Raw genomic sequence first — 15154 nt, forward strand, 5'->3', positions numbered from 1 at the left:
CCCTTCTTCAGGTCTAAGCAGTAATGTTAGACCTGAAGAAGGGGACATTCCCAGAAAGCTTGTCCTCAAAATTGTATGTTAGTGCAAATAAAAAAAGTATCACGGACAGTACTCAATTGTTGCTGTCTCAAATGCACTAATACAGCTACAATCACCTCAAGCTATGTTATTAATAAAAGCTAGATATATTTTCAGGCCTCAGGCCATGTGTTCATTTAAATACCAGTTTGCATCAGGGCCTTCTTACATCATACAGTTGTGACCAAAATTATTCAACCCCCACTGAAATTGAGTGTTTTGGCCAGTTTGACATTGCTTTTGATCATTCAGTCATCTTGCTTACATTTACATTAAAGAGGCACTTGTAGGTCAGACAAATATAACATAACAGTTATAATGAAATAACCACAAATGTCTTTTCTGTGCTCACAGCATTATCAGTTTTATTCAACCCCCAAGTGACATTCAATCTTAGTACTTAGTACAGCATCCTTTTACAGTTATAACAGCTTTTAAACGTGAAGCATAGCTTGACACAAGTGTCTTGCAGCGATCTACGGGTATCTTCGCCCATTCTTCATGGGCAAAGGCCTCCAGTTCAGTCACATTCTTAGGCTTGCGCACTGCAACTGCTTTCTTTAAGTCCCACCAGAGGTTCTCAATCGGATTTAAGTCTGGTGACTGCGATGGCCACTCCAAAATGTTCCAGCCTTTCCTCTGCAACCATGCTCTAGTGGACTTGGAGGTATGCTTGGGATCATTGTCCTGTTGAAAGGTCCAACGTCTCCCAAGCCTCAGGTGTGTGACGGACTGCATCACGTTTCCATCCAATATCTCCTGGTACTGAAGAGAATTCATGGTACCTTGCACACGCTGAAGCTTCCCTGTACCTGCAGAAGCAAAACAGCCCCAAAGCATGATTGACCCTCCACCATGCTTCACAGTAGGCAAGGTGTTCTTTTCATCATAGGCCTTGTTCTTCCTCCTCCAAACATAGCGTTGATCCATGGGCCCAAACAGTTCTAATTTTGTTTCATCAGTCCACAGAACACTATCCCACAACTTTTGTGGTTTGTCCACATGGCTTTTGGCATACTGCAGTCGACTCTTCTTATTCTTTGGAGACAGCAAGGGGGTACGCCTGGGAGTTCTGGCACGGAGGCCTTCATTACGCAGTGTGCGTCTTATTGTCTGGGCTGAAACTTCTGTACCCACATCTGACAAATCTTTTCTCAGTTCCTCAGCAGTCACACGGGGACTTCTCTCCACTCTACGCTTCAGGTAGCGCACAGCAGTCGAAGTCAGCATCTTCTTTCTGCCACGACCAGGTAGCGTTTCAACAGTGCCCTTTGCCTTGAATTTGCGAATGATGCTTCCTAAGGTGTCTCTTGGTATGTTTAACATCTTTGCAATCTTCTTATAGCCATTGCCCTTCCTGTGAAGAGAAATCACCTCTTCTCTTGTCTTCCTGGACCATTCTCTTGCCTTCACCATGTTTGTAACCACACCAGTAAATGTCTAGAAGGAGCTGAGTATCACAGTCATTTTAAAGCTGCCTAATTGGTGCTTATTATGCTTGATTGCTGCTCGGTGACATCCACAGGTGTTTTCAATACCTGATGGAAAGCACCTGTATGAACCTCTGTTCTTCAGAGTGGTAGTCTTTAAGGGGTTGAATAATTGTGGCAATGAAGAAACCACATAAGAACCATTTACTACTGTATTACATAAACAATTGATGTCATTTTAGTTGCATTTGGGTAGTTACAACGTCCTTGTAGGATTTGATTCTGAATACAATTCCAAATGTACACTATAGTCCCTAAACCCCTTTACAGCATTGGGGGTTGAATAATTTTGGTCACAACTGTATGCATTGGGCAGCATTACCCAACGGAAAGACAAAGCAATTTCCCTTATATCCTATTGTTTAGTTTACACCAATGCACTGCATTGGTGTGCGTGGAAAAAAGTAGGATAGGTTGCAATTTTACACAGTGCAGCACACTGCGAAGCAGTATACAGCGGAGCAATGCATAAAGCTGAATGAAAGATCATTTTGTAATATTACACAACACACATATCAGCAACCATGCCATTATTGGGAGCATAACTACGATCCACTGGTGGGAATGTGCCCTTAGAACTTGAAATTTCTGACAGTGACAAAGAAGCAGCAGTATCACCTAATATTGAACTGAAAAAATGATCAGAGTGAATAGGAGGGATTCCTTTCACAAACACTGGAGATCCTGGTATGCAGAATCTGGCACATATTCAGGAAGGTGTCACTTACCTGGTTAATCTCATTGGTCAGCTGGGATAGAATACTGACTCCAATGACGCAATAGTCCACACTGTCCTGTAGAGTGTAAATAAAAGCTGGTTATTGCACAAGTCAAAATGAAGAGCAGGAGGCAAGCATCAGGTTATATTCCCCAGTTATAGGTTTCGTTCTCATGCTTGATAAAACAAAAATAAAGCAGCGGGGACCAAAGAATCTAAATACATCAGTTGCATATCATAAAAATTATAGAAGCGAATTTCAGAAGGATAACCAAATACTGCACAGTTTATGGCGAAAGGGATCACTGGGATTCCAACGTTATTAGATATGCTGCTTATATTTGGGAGAACAATATACTTTGTGTACCATAACTGGAAACTAACAGCGATTTCTGGAAAACATCAACCTGATGTTTGTGGCCATGTGTGAATTAAATACACTGACCACTACGGTTTATTGCATAATAAAAGCTGTAATTTCCATGAATTGTCAAAATAACTGTCTACTCCTAGATTGTAAGCTCCAAGGAGCAGGGCCCTCCTTTCCCTCTTGTATTGAACTGTACTGTTGCTGTATTGTCTCCCTTTATATTGTAAAGTGCTGAGCAAACTGTTGGCGCTATATAAATCCTGTATAATAATAATAACAATAACTGGCCATGCCCTGATAGTTCTTTCAAGCTAAAATGGAGGAAAAAAAAAAACACAAATAAGCAAACAAAAAAAAAAAAAAACACAAAAAAAAAAAACACACCTCTATTCACGCACTATGAGGCCACCCACTGCGTGAATTTTGGCTAGTTCCTTAGTAAAGTGTATGGCCAACTTAAGTGCCTGTTCACACCAGAACAAGGCACGGGACACCTGCTTACCAAGTATGGTTCCTGCTCCGCGTTCAAAGCACACTGCAGTTGCGATCTGTAGTGTGTGTCAATGGTAATTTAACGACAGCCCAAAACATAGGTCGCAAACGCACAGGATCACAAGGTACAGAAGTACCATGCAATCCAGGCGCAGTGTGTTTTTTAAACGAGTGCATGAACTACTTCTGGTGCGGTCCCGTGTGATCCAGCCTATCCAAAATGAATGGGCTCAAATTACACGCATGTAAATCACACAGGAACACGCACAAGTGCAGGCGGTAATTTTTTTTTAGGACCAGCACACTATAGAAAAGCAGTACAGATGCGTTTCCGCATGCGCATTTGTGACACGTTTTGATGCATTTTTGACACGTTTCAGTGCATTTCTATGCATTCTAGTTCATTTTTTCCCCTCTCTTTCTTCAATGTATATAAGTACATGTGCGTTCCAGTGTGTTTTTGATGCATTTTACCGCATTCCAGTACAGTTCTGTGCAGGAAAAATGCAGCATGTTCTACTTTTTTTTCTGCAACCGGAACGCACTGGAACTGCAATCACTTATGTGATGACATTGACAACCATATAACCTACTTTCTGTGCGTTTTGGATGCAGAAAAAAAAGCAACTGAAATGTATGTAGTGTGAACTGGCCCTTAGGCATGTACATAATACAAATGATTAAACTGAACTGTTAAGGACTGCTCTCATGGGGTATTGGAACCAATATTAATAAAAAAACACTTTTTACTAAATCTTAAAGTAGAACTACAGGCAAAACGTGTTGTTTCCATTTTGGATAGTAGAGTAAGGGAGCGTTATAACTAGGGATGCACCAAAATACCGGTGACCGAAATGTATCGGCTGAAAGTAGTGTTATTGGCATTTTGCTGATAGGGAAAAAAAGGTACCAATAGTAGCAGCCGAAAACGTGCGATTTTACCATGTTTAGTGTGCGTTCTTCATTGATAAAAAAAAACAACATCATCAAAACGCAACACACGAGAGTTATTGATGGGTTTTCAATGCATTTCAGGCCTGGTTCACACCAATGCAGTTTACGTTTTGTCCATTTTGCATGCGTGTTTTTGATGCATTTTTTTGATGAATTTTGCGTTCAAATGTTTTTTTTTTTGGCCAACTTGTTGCTGGACAGATTACAAATACAAAAACGCAACATGTGTGCATTTTTTAAGGGTTTTCAACGCATTTCAGGCCTGGTTCACACCAATGCAGTTTGCTTTTTGTCCATTTTACAGTGTGTTTTGTGTTTTTGCATGTGCGCTTTTGCTGCATTTGGAAAACATTTTTTTCACCCAACTGCTCGGCAGATAAAGTGAAACGCATTAAAAATGCGGCAAAAACACACTACATGCGGTTTCTGCAGCGTCTCCATTGAACCAAAAATGCAACGTTTTGCATTTAAAAACATCCCTGACCCTTTCCAAAAATGCAGCAGCTCAAAAAAGCATAGATGTGAACGTGTCCCATAGGAAACCATGCTAAGTGGACTGTAGTGTTTTTCTGCAAAAAGCCCTAAAAAAAAACCCAAAACAAAACAAAAAAAAACCACAAAACAAAAACAAACAAAAAAAAACCCCAGAGCATTGGTGAGAGCCAGGCCTCAGTGGGGAGGTTTTTTTTTTTTTTTGAACTTGCCAAATATGGAGCAAGAATGTGGCAAGCAGGATTTTTTTTTTTTTTAACAGCGCTACGGACCAGTGTGAAGACATACATTGAATTTAAAAGGGATGCACTTTTCTTGTGCCTTTATTTTTTTTAGCCGCAAAAATTGTTCACTGTGAACACAGCTTTTTGGCCGAAAGGTCCTGAAAATAAAATTCATTTTCATTTAAATGTATTAAAAATTCAAATACAATTATATATAAATACATATATTAAAAAACAAAGAACCCCCCAAAAAATTGTCCATTTAGGTTTTGGTCAAATGCATCCTGAATTTTCAGCTCTCGGTCCCACCACTAGTTATAACCCGTCAGATTTGTTTTGCCATCTGACTCACATTGGAGAGATTTACCTTCACTTCCTGTCTTCTAGCCATAAGAGGAAGTGAGAGAAAATCCCTGAAGATTAAAAGGAAATAATTAAAAAAAAAAAAAAACTAGTGACCCCTTTGGACGATTTCCCCTCTATTACATTTCTGGGAACAACCCAAAATCTGGGATTTTCTTTTCCTTTCACTAATAGTAAACAGGACAGAGAGAGGATGAGCCTCCCTAAGGGGGCACAGGCAGCAATAAAAACCTAATAGGTGTTCTAATCCCTCTCCACTCTGTCTAAAACTACAAAAACAGTTTGCCTTTAGTTATACTTTAAACAGAACTGTGTTTGCATTGCTTTCCACAAGTGAGGGCTCAATTTAAAACAAGTCTGTCCATAGGAACTTACATGAAACCAGCATGGAATGGCAGACACCATAAAATTGACTTTCGTAGTTACAGCTTATTTAGAGTTTTAATCTTTATACAGATCACCCAGGAAACATACCTTCTCTAGAACCTTCTCTAGAACCTGGTCTCTGACCACTCCAGTACCATTGAACGATAAGTGTGGCAGAGTTGTGGATGTTTATTTCTGACATGCTGCTTATAAATGGCACTGCAGAAAATACCCTTGTGTGGCCAGTCTGCCTGTGAATGACTGATCTGACAAGTAATCAGATGGCTTGGATCACAGAAACAATATACAAAGCCAGTCAGAGTGGCTCTGTGCATTGAGGTCACCTTAGATTGTACACCCCTTGAGGGTTAGTGACTGATGTGAATGTACAATATATATGTAATGCGCTGCGTAAATTGATGGCGCTGTATAAAAAGTACCTATAATAATAATAACAACTGATAGGCAGTCACAGCGATCACAAATGTAAACACCCCCTGTGTTTACATTTGAAAGCCCTCCCCTTCCAGCCATTAGCGAATCAGGGTAAGCCTAAATACAAAAAAAGGTACAGTACCAGTATTTTTCTATTTTTCCAAAACAGTGTGGCAAAAATGTGTCTACTTTCCAAACAGGGGTCAGTTTACGGGTCTCTGTATGTGTTGTCTGTCTGTCTTGCCATTTATGTTTGCTATGTTTTTTTTTTTTGTTTTTTTTTACAGAAAGGGGTGTTTTTTTCCCAGTGGTTTAAAAAAAAAAAAAAAAAAAAAAAACACCAAAAAGCTGTTACTTGTGTTGCATGCCCAAGTAATGGTCATACTACCAAAGCACTGAAAGCTGAAAAATGGCCTGGTAATGGAGTATTTTGAGCTGGTTCAGATGTGGCTGAGCACAGTTGACTCTGTAACCCATAATGCAATGCCAACATCTACCAATAGGAAAATGAGGCCCTGACACTCAATATGAAAGCAAAAACCCACTGTCCAAAACTCATACCTATTATGAATGCAAGAGGGTCAAGCATGACAGCCAGAGAACTACCACTTTCAGAAGAAGCAAGTAATGGCATCCTTTGTGTTGCCTCTTGTGTCAGGTTTCCTGTATGTGTGAGCCAAAATTCACTGTTTAAAAGCACAGCTCCTGAGTTGCTCTGCACTGCTTCCCTGAACCTCCAGTCGATAAGCGTGCATTTATAACTTCACACAGTTTACGGATCACCAGCTTGGGATTACATGCCCCATTATTCCAAGTGCCACCACACATATGCGTCCCCTTTTAGTCCTGGTTGCCTGTGCTGTGCATTTGCACCACCTCTGGTCCTCTCTGGCTTTCTGTGCATTGGGTACCCACAGCATCTTAAGGGCTTTGAGTCTCTCTCTCCTGAGATTATGTATAAAAGAGTGGCATCATAAGACCCAAGAAGAGGAAACCCAGAGCAACGAACTTTGAACCAGTTCACTCAATAAAGGAAAGCTTTTATACAAGAAGCAGCAGCAAAGTAAGAGCCAAGCCAGGATTTAAAGTGTTACTAAACCCAGGACCCTGCATTCACTATATCTGGTCTCCCACAGTACACACTACATGGAAATTCAATTATTTTAGTAAATAGAAACTGCTAAATACCTTTTCTCATCAGCAGTTAGAGCAGTTTTGGGACTTCTATCAGTGTCCAGCAAAACACATTAAAGCTTGTAGGAGAAGTTTTCAATTTTTCATTCTGCTCTAGGAGAATACAGAACCCCTGACCTGTCTGGATAGTGCTGATTGGCCCTATGCTGCTCACATACGCTCTCCCAAGAAAAACAAACAAAAACAACTCTAGTAATACACACCAAACTGAGCATGTGCAGATTGACTCCACGCTATATGTCTTCCCAGGAGAAAAGAGGGGGACACAGGAAGAAAGGAAGGATCAGAGAAGTCAGGATCAAACAGCCTTTTTACACAATGCAGAACATTAACCCCTTTGGTTCCACAGTGAGTATAACAAGCATGCTTTACTGCATATACAGACTGATTTTACTGTTGTGGGTTTAGTAACACTTTAATAAGACTAACGTAAGGTAAATTAATGCACAAAATGCTGAATATTAAGGTGAATGCATGTGTTACACATCAGTCATCTTCCCAACACTTGACAGTGGAAATCTGTCTTTCAGCCATAAAGAAGGTACACAAAATACTAACAAGCCAAAACACAAGGTGACTACAAAGCAACCTCTTGTAGCTAGAGTTTTTTTTTTATAAATTGAGGCAGAAAATAAGTATATGGCAGGTCTGAGGTTTCATATAACCGGGTCAGTGCAGACAAACAAAAGAGAACCTGACAGCACTGACAATGCAGAGCTGAGAAAAGGATTAGAAGAGATTAGAGGAAATAATCTGGTCCAGTGGTCCTACACTAGAATGCATCACAGTCACCATGTAAAAAAAGAAAACTAAGCATTACAAGGCCACAACAAACGTCTGTCAGAAGTAAACAAAATATATTTGTTGTACAGCTGTATATTAATAAGTGCTCACTGATCAGCACTTGCGCAGAAGCTTACTTTCTGCGAGGTATCACACTAAGAAGAGAATTAGATCAGGAAAAGCCAGATTCTTTGATAATGTTTTCATTTGACACGCATTTCCACTGAACAGAGCATGGTAAATTAATTCTCAATAAAGAAATAACACACATCACTTGTTTCTCTCGCACAGATTTTCCAACATGTACAATCCATGTTCTAACAGTCAGCTTTAACCCCTTTGCATCTGCAAACTGCAGATTAACGTGGAGCTAAATTTTCACTGTGAAAAATTACCCAGTGCAGAGCACCTTTTGATTCAATGGGGTTCTGTGAAGGAGAGCCAGGTGCCAGGCTCAAGGTGGCTCTTGTGTGTATTCACAGGAGTTACATTGTTAGTGGCCATTAAATAGCTGAAGAGGAGTGATGCAGAATCCGTAAAGAGCAGTGGAGATGATGGTGGCGTCAAAACAGCTGAATCCTGCATCTGTCACCACTGGTGCAGGGCACGCCAAGATGTGTGCCATAATGTGCAGGATATGCCACCCAGCAGAAGTTAGTTACATTAACATTCCCTTGACGGATGCCCCATACAGATGGAATGTTGGCCTACATTCAATGGTAGTATGATCAGCACACACAAACTAGAGATCGGGAACCAATCAGCATTGTTCCCAATCATGCAATCACCATGTGAGCAATGACATGGTGATCATGTGGCTTTGTTTACAAATAGTGGTCACTGACAGCTGCTGTGTATTTATGTGTACACTCACTGCACAAATAGGAATGAGTCCTTTTTTAAGTGCAGTGTTTTATATTTTACATTTTTCAACCAAATGGTCATCTTATTATGAAAAACAAAAAAAAAATCTGTCAGAGGTATTTATTAAAATATTGTATTAAGTAAAACCCTAGGACCAGTTCACATAGTGACCAAAGATTTTCCACACTGGAAGAAAGCCAGTCACTGTTAGGGGGGACACAGAAAAACAAAAAAAAAAATTGCTTTTTATATGTCCTAGTCACACTGCAAAGAAGTCTGGAACTGCACTGCAGTGACCTACACTCAACAACCACTTTATTAGGTACACCTTAGTCCCAGGTTGGACCCCCTTTTGCCTTAAGAACTTCCTAATTCTTCATGGCATATATTCAACAAGGTGTTAGAAACATTCCTCAGAGATTTTGGTCCATATTGACATGATAGCTTCACGCAGTTGCTGCAGATTTATCGGCTGCACACCCATGATGCGACTCTCCCGTTCCACCACATCCCAAAGGTGCTCTATTGGATTGAGATCTGGTGATTGTGGAGGCCATTGGAGTACAGCGAACTCATTGTCATGTTCAAGAAACCAGTTTGAGATGATCTGAGCTTTGTGACATGGTGCATTATCCTGCTGGAAGGAGCCATCAGAAGAGGAGTACACTGTATTTCATAAAGGGATGACATGGTCAGCAACAATACTCAGCTAGGTTGTGGAATTAAAAACAATGCTCAGTTGGTATGAAGGGGCCCAAAGTATGCCAAGAAAATATCCCCCACATCATTACACCACCACCAGCCTGAACTGTTGATACAAGGCAGGATGGATCCATGCTTTTCATGTTGTTTACGCCAAAAATTCTGACCCTACCATCTGAATGTAGCAGCTGAAATAAAGACTCAGACTAGGTGACGTTTTTCCAATCTTCTATTGTCCAATTTTGGAGAGCTTGTGAGAATTGTAGCCTCAGTTTCCTGCTTTTAGCTGAAGGAGTGGCAACCGGAGTGGTCTTCTGCTGCTGTAGCCCATCTGCTTCAAGGTTCGATGTGTTGTGCGTTCAGATAAGTTATTCTGCATACCTTGGATATAACGAGTGGTTATTTTTAGTTACTGTTGCCTTTCTATCATCTCGAAACAGTCTGCCCATTCTCCTCTGACATAAACAAGGCATTTGTGTCCACATACCTGCCACTCAATGGATATTTTCTCTTTTTTTTAGACCATTCTCTGTAAATCCTTGACATGGTTGTGCGTGAAAATCCCAGTAGATCAGCAGTTTTTGAAATGCTCAGATCAGCCCATCTGGCACTAACCATGCCACATTCAAAGTCACTTAAATCTCCTTTCTTCTCCATTCTGATGCTGAGTTTGAACTTCAGCAAGTCGTCTTCACCATGTCTAGATGCCTAAATGAACTGAGTTGCTGTCATGTGGTTGGCTGATTAGCAATTTGTGTTACCAAGCAATTGAACAGGTGTACCTAATAAAGTGGCCGATGCATGGAGACATACTGCATGTTAACATGGATAGTAACATGGAGACATACTGCATGTTAACATGGAGACATACTGCATTTTATCGCAGCATACAGAACGAGATCGAATATCACTCTGTACACTTCAAATCAGGGTTGCACTGATGCCAGTTTTTTTTTTTTTTTTTTTTTTTCAAGAACGCAATACTTTTCATCAGGTACTCGCCAATACCAATTACTGATACTTATTTTTTGTGCGATGTGATTTGAGCTCATATAAAATGTGATTCCTGCAGTTTCCTGCACTACTCCTCTGTGAAGCCTGGCTTTAGTCACTATGACAAGCCTGGGTTTACACAGGAGCAGTGCAGGAAACTGATCTACCCGATTCCTACACTGACCTAGCTGACTCCTACTAACTTTGACTAGAAAGTCCTGCATATTTGCTGGTAGGTGATCTCTAGCCCTCAGTACAGCCCCCACACACAGTACAATCATTAGGCTGATGAGGGCTCACCCCAGCAAATACAGTTTTGGGGTCCCTCCACCTAGCCGCTCCTCGGTATCCCTCGCAGGGATTCCCTCATCAGAGCTCTCTTACATCAGATTCCCCCATCAGAGCCCCCCATACATGTAGACTCACTCCACAGAGAACAGCAGGTAGGCGGCAGTAGCTGGGAGGCCTGGGAGGAGAAGCGTACCGCAGGGTAGAACGCACATGTGAAGTCATTGGTTACTATGATGACAGAGGTCCTAACAACCAATGACAGTAGTAATACAGCAGAGGAGGAAACCCCTCATCCTCTGCTGTATTACTACAGAGCGCACACCGCCGGGAGAGGAGCCTGCCACTTCTACACACACGAGGCTGGGCTTCTGTGTGTGCACATGACAAGGTATCAGTTTTTATTAGTATCGATGTATTTGCACAAGTACCGATACTCATGCAAATGCTTAGTATCGACACCGATACCAGTATTGGTGCACCTTAATAAAGTTGAGCAACAAAAAAAAATAAATGATGTGCTGAAATGTGATGTGCTGCCAGCTCACTGCAGACAAAATGGACAGCTTTTGGGGAAAGTGTGAAGGGGCCCTTACATGCTCTTAAATTAAAACATTACTTAGGTAGGAAAATAATCATGGAGGTATTGTCAAGTCAACTGTTGCTGCTAAATTTGATCTAGGCATTAATGAGCTCTGGATCAAAAAAAGATTGTACAATGTAGTCTAAGGGTCTGCTTGATAGGATACAAAATTGATTGTTTAGATAGGCCATAACCGTAAACAGCTTTTGAAACTCTAAAGAAGACTACACAAAAAATATTCTCTTGTTGCCATCCAGCATCCATCTGTGCTAAAATTATCAGAAGACTGCGCTGGATTTATTTATTTAGACTCTGCTTTCTACTTAAAGTGGAACTTCACTCTCAATCAAGACAGACAAATTTTGAATCTTTATGCTGCTAGTATTAGTAAACATATAGGAAAGTATAGAACATTTACTGCTTTTAGACAGTTTTGTACATTTCGTCAGTTACTTCCTGGTTTCCATGCCTAGGCAAATGAGGAAGAGCGGTTCTCTCAGCTCAGCACACCCTCCTGCCTCCATGTTTGAACTGACAGATTAATTCCAGGAAGTAATTGCTACATGAATCATCTGCCCTTCCTCAAGATGGCCACGGCCAGAAATGCTAGGGGGTGTTTTTCGAAGTTATTTCTCAGCAAACTAATGCAGAGAGACATGGATGTATGGTTCAGTTAGCTTTGAATATTAAAAATAAATTAAATAGCATTTTCGGTTTGTGGTGCTCAGATAGTTTAGTTCCGCCTTAATATGAGTAATAATAGCAATAACTAATGATATTCCTTCATATGACCGCTAGACTGAGCATTTAAAAACTTGTATATGAAATCCTACGATCCTAATATGGAACAGCAAGCAAGTAAATGTCTGGTTAAGTCACTTTCACATACATGTTAAATTTAGCAACTAAAAATGTGTATATTCTGAAGATACACAATCCTTTCTCTTTATGTAACCTTAACCCCTTCATGCCGACCATACACAAATCTGTGGCCCTACAGAACTGGGCTTTTTTCTGCCGCATATATGCGTATTGATGTTTGTGCTGGGAGTGCTCTCCAAGCACAGATACCAGACTGTCACCGGGACTCCCAGTTCCGTGTCACCTAATCGCAGGGATAGCCTCAGTCACTGATAGTGATCAGTCACTGTGCAGCCCACCCCTGTGATTTTTTTTTTTTTTTCCTCTCTGAATGGGAGAGAGAAAACAGTTTCTCTCTCATGCAGGGAGAATGTAAACAAAAGTGTGTAGTAAAAAAAAAACAAAATACCTAGATCAATATTAGATCTAAGCCAGTTCCAGGGTGTTAGGCCTAGTTCACACCATAGATGCAGAAAATCTGATGTAAACAGACACGTAGATTTCACTTGCAGAGATATCAGTTTACATCAGCTTTTATGTGCGCTGCAATGAGTTTTATACACGTTGCAGATTCCTAAACAGAAAAAAGTCTGCACATGATACTAGTGTTGTGGTATGAACAGGGCACATAGAGAACAACTGATTTAGTGGTGCCCTTGCAGAACAACTGACGTGTCTGCACTATGGTATGAAGGAGCTTTTATACACATTGCAAATCACTGTGCAGAAAAATCTGCATGTGATACTAGTGTTGTGGTGGTGTGGTATCGCTGTGATCGTCAGGAGCAGGAGAATTTGGGATGTTTTTTGGTGGTAGGTTATGGAAATAGCAAGAAATATACATCTAGATTAAAAAAAAAGTTTAACACTATTTTGGGCCAGTTTTGATTGATTTTGAAAAAAAAATTAAATAAATAAATCAAGAGATGTGTTACCATTTACCACCAAAAGAAAGCCCAGTTTTTCCTAATAGGAAAAAAAAAAAAAAAAAAGAAGAAGGAATAATTCACCTGGATACACAAAGTAGTTGTGATGATATGTACAGTTTTACTAACATGTCAAAGTAGCAAAATTGAGTTTAGGCATTAAGATTTGTTTTACCCCAAGTCACTAAGGGGTTAAAAGCCAACTTTACCTTTGGGGAAAAAAAATACATGCACCTATTTTTGCAGGGAGAAAAAAAAAAAAAAAAAAAGTGCATTTATTATTTTTAGCCCCAAGAAGTCTGCAAAGCATTGCACCCACGATCAGGGATCACAGGTGCAATGTCAGGCTCCTGAAGACAAGTCCTATAGCTTTCTGCCCGTACCTCTATACAGACTGTCAATTTGAAAGCTGCAGGGCTTGTGAATGAACTACAAGTGCACTCATCAGCGGTCTCAAAATTCATTGCAGTCTGCTGCAATGGCAGATGGGACTTGTAGTTTTCCCATTCACTGCGCGGTCAATGAATTTTGCCACTGGTTCAATAGTTTTTATTGGAATTTACAAGCATATAAAAGCAGATTACACAGTTAAAAGTAAACCACAGCCAACCAAACTGGGTTACAAAAGTACAATGGAGGGGGTGAAAACACCCTGATGTGGGCACTGAAAATAACCAGCAACGTCATAACATCCATGGTCATTAGAGTTAGAAAACCATATATGGAATATGGCCCAAATTAAAATCAAGGGTACTTTGGCATACGGTTTCAAACATTACCCCACACTGGGGAAAACTAGGAGAAAAGGCTGGAGCCCAAGAAAATACGAGGGCTCCACACTTCGACAAGGAATGTGGCGGAGGGATGGGTGACCATACTAGCCCTACAAAACAATGGCCTAAAGCAAATGGCCCAACTTGTCAAAAAAAAAAAAAAAAAAAAAAAAAAAGGATGAGACCGAGAGAGCAGGAGAAGAGGAGAAGAGAGAAAGAAAAAAAAAAATGGAAGTATCCTGGAGGGTCTACCCAGCTTAGGTGAGTCAGTCCTGCAACAGAGAGTCAGGGGAAAATAGGCGATCACAGTTGCAATGCTCTCAGGTCGGATTGGTTGTGCTCAATCCAGGGGAGCCAGATCTGCAAGAATTTATAGTGTTTAATCTCCAGCATGGCTGTCAATTTCTTGTTAACCTTGAAGCCAGTCAGGCAGTTTTTGACTTCCTGGAAACTGAGGACAGGAGATTTCCAGGAGTGGGCAATGGTTTGTTTAGTAATAACAAAAAACAGGAAGGCAATCAATTTAGCATGGTCTTTACGCACCGCCTGGGTCTGAGCAGTAATGCTTCTATCGGATCTTTCTATAAGTTATAGCGGAGGAGTGTGTCAATCAAGGAGTATACCCAAATCCAAAGCTGGCAGACCCTCAGATAGGTCCACCAAATGTGAGCCATTATACCTTCCAGTCCACACAACTGAAAGCTCCTTTTGGTTTGCAACAAAATTAGAGATGCAAACTGGCGTAAGATACCAGCACATAAGAACTTTCTAGAAGTTTTCCAGTGCAATTATATTATGTGAGCAAGAGGCCGACCAGATATCTTTCCAGTCTCCTTCTGAAATGGATACTCCCAATTCCCTTTCCCAATTGGCCATATAGGTAGCTTTTTGGGAGAGTGCAGAAGAATTAAGACAAGAATATATACTGGAGAGTGTGGATCTGTTCGATATTGGGACTCAAACCATGTGAGTGTATAAGGGGCTAGGCTGTTCTGCAGGAGGGAATGTGTGAAATGCCGAGTTGGATATAATGAAAGATTTCTCCGGACGTCGCCTTGTGTGTATCACGAAAATAGCTAAAAGGCTTAATGCCTTTAGAATCTAGTAATGGAGTCGACGTCAGTGAAGCAGTTTATGGTCCACCAGTGGAATCTGTTTGGGCCATCAAAGCCTGGGAGAAACAGAGGGCAATTTGTCAGGCTGAG

The 15154-nt window shown here is 40.7% G+C and overlaps 1 protein-coding gene across 1 annotated transcript in view; it reads right to left on the minus strand.

Moving 5' to 3' along the window:
- Positions 1-15154, minus strand: part of XPO7 (exportin 7) — an 87298-nt gene that overhangs the window by 33221 nt on the left and 38923 nt on the right. Inside the window, exon 5 of the mRNA XM_089658709.1 lies at positions 2297-2362. Coding sequence (XP_089514835.1) covers positions 2297-2362 — 66 coding nt within the window. The remainder of the gene's footprint in view (positions 1-2296; positions 2363-15154) is intronic.

This window comes from Staurois parvus, unplaced genomic scaffold, assembly GCF_062004578.1.
Source record: "Staurois parvus isolate SC_StPar_1 unplaced genomic scaffold, SC_StPar_1.0 ptg001090l, whole genome shotgun sequence".
Lineage (NCBI taxonomy): Eukaryota > Metazoa > Chordata > Amphibia > Anura > Ranidae > Staurois > Staurois parvus.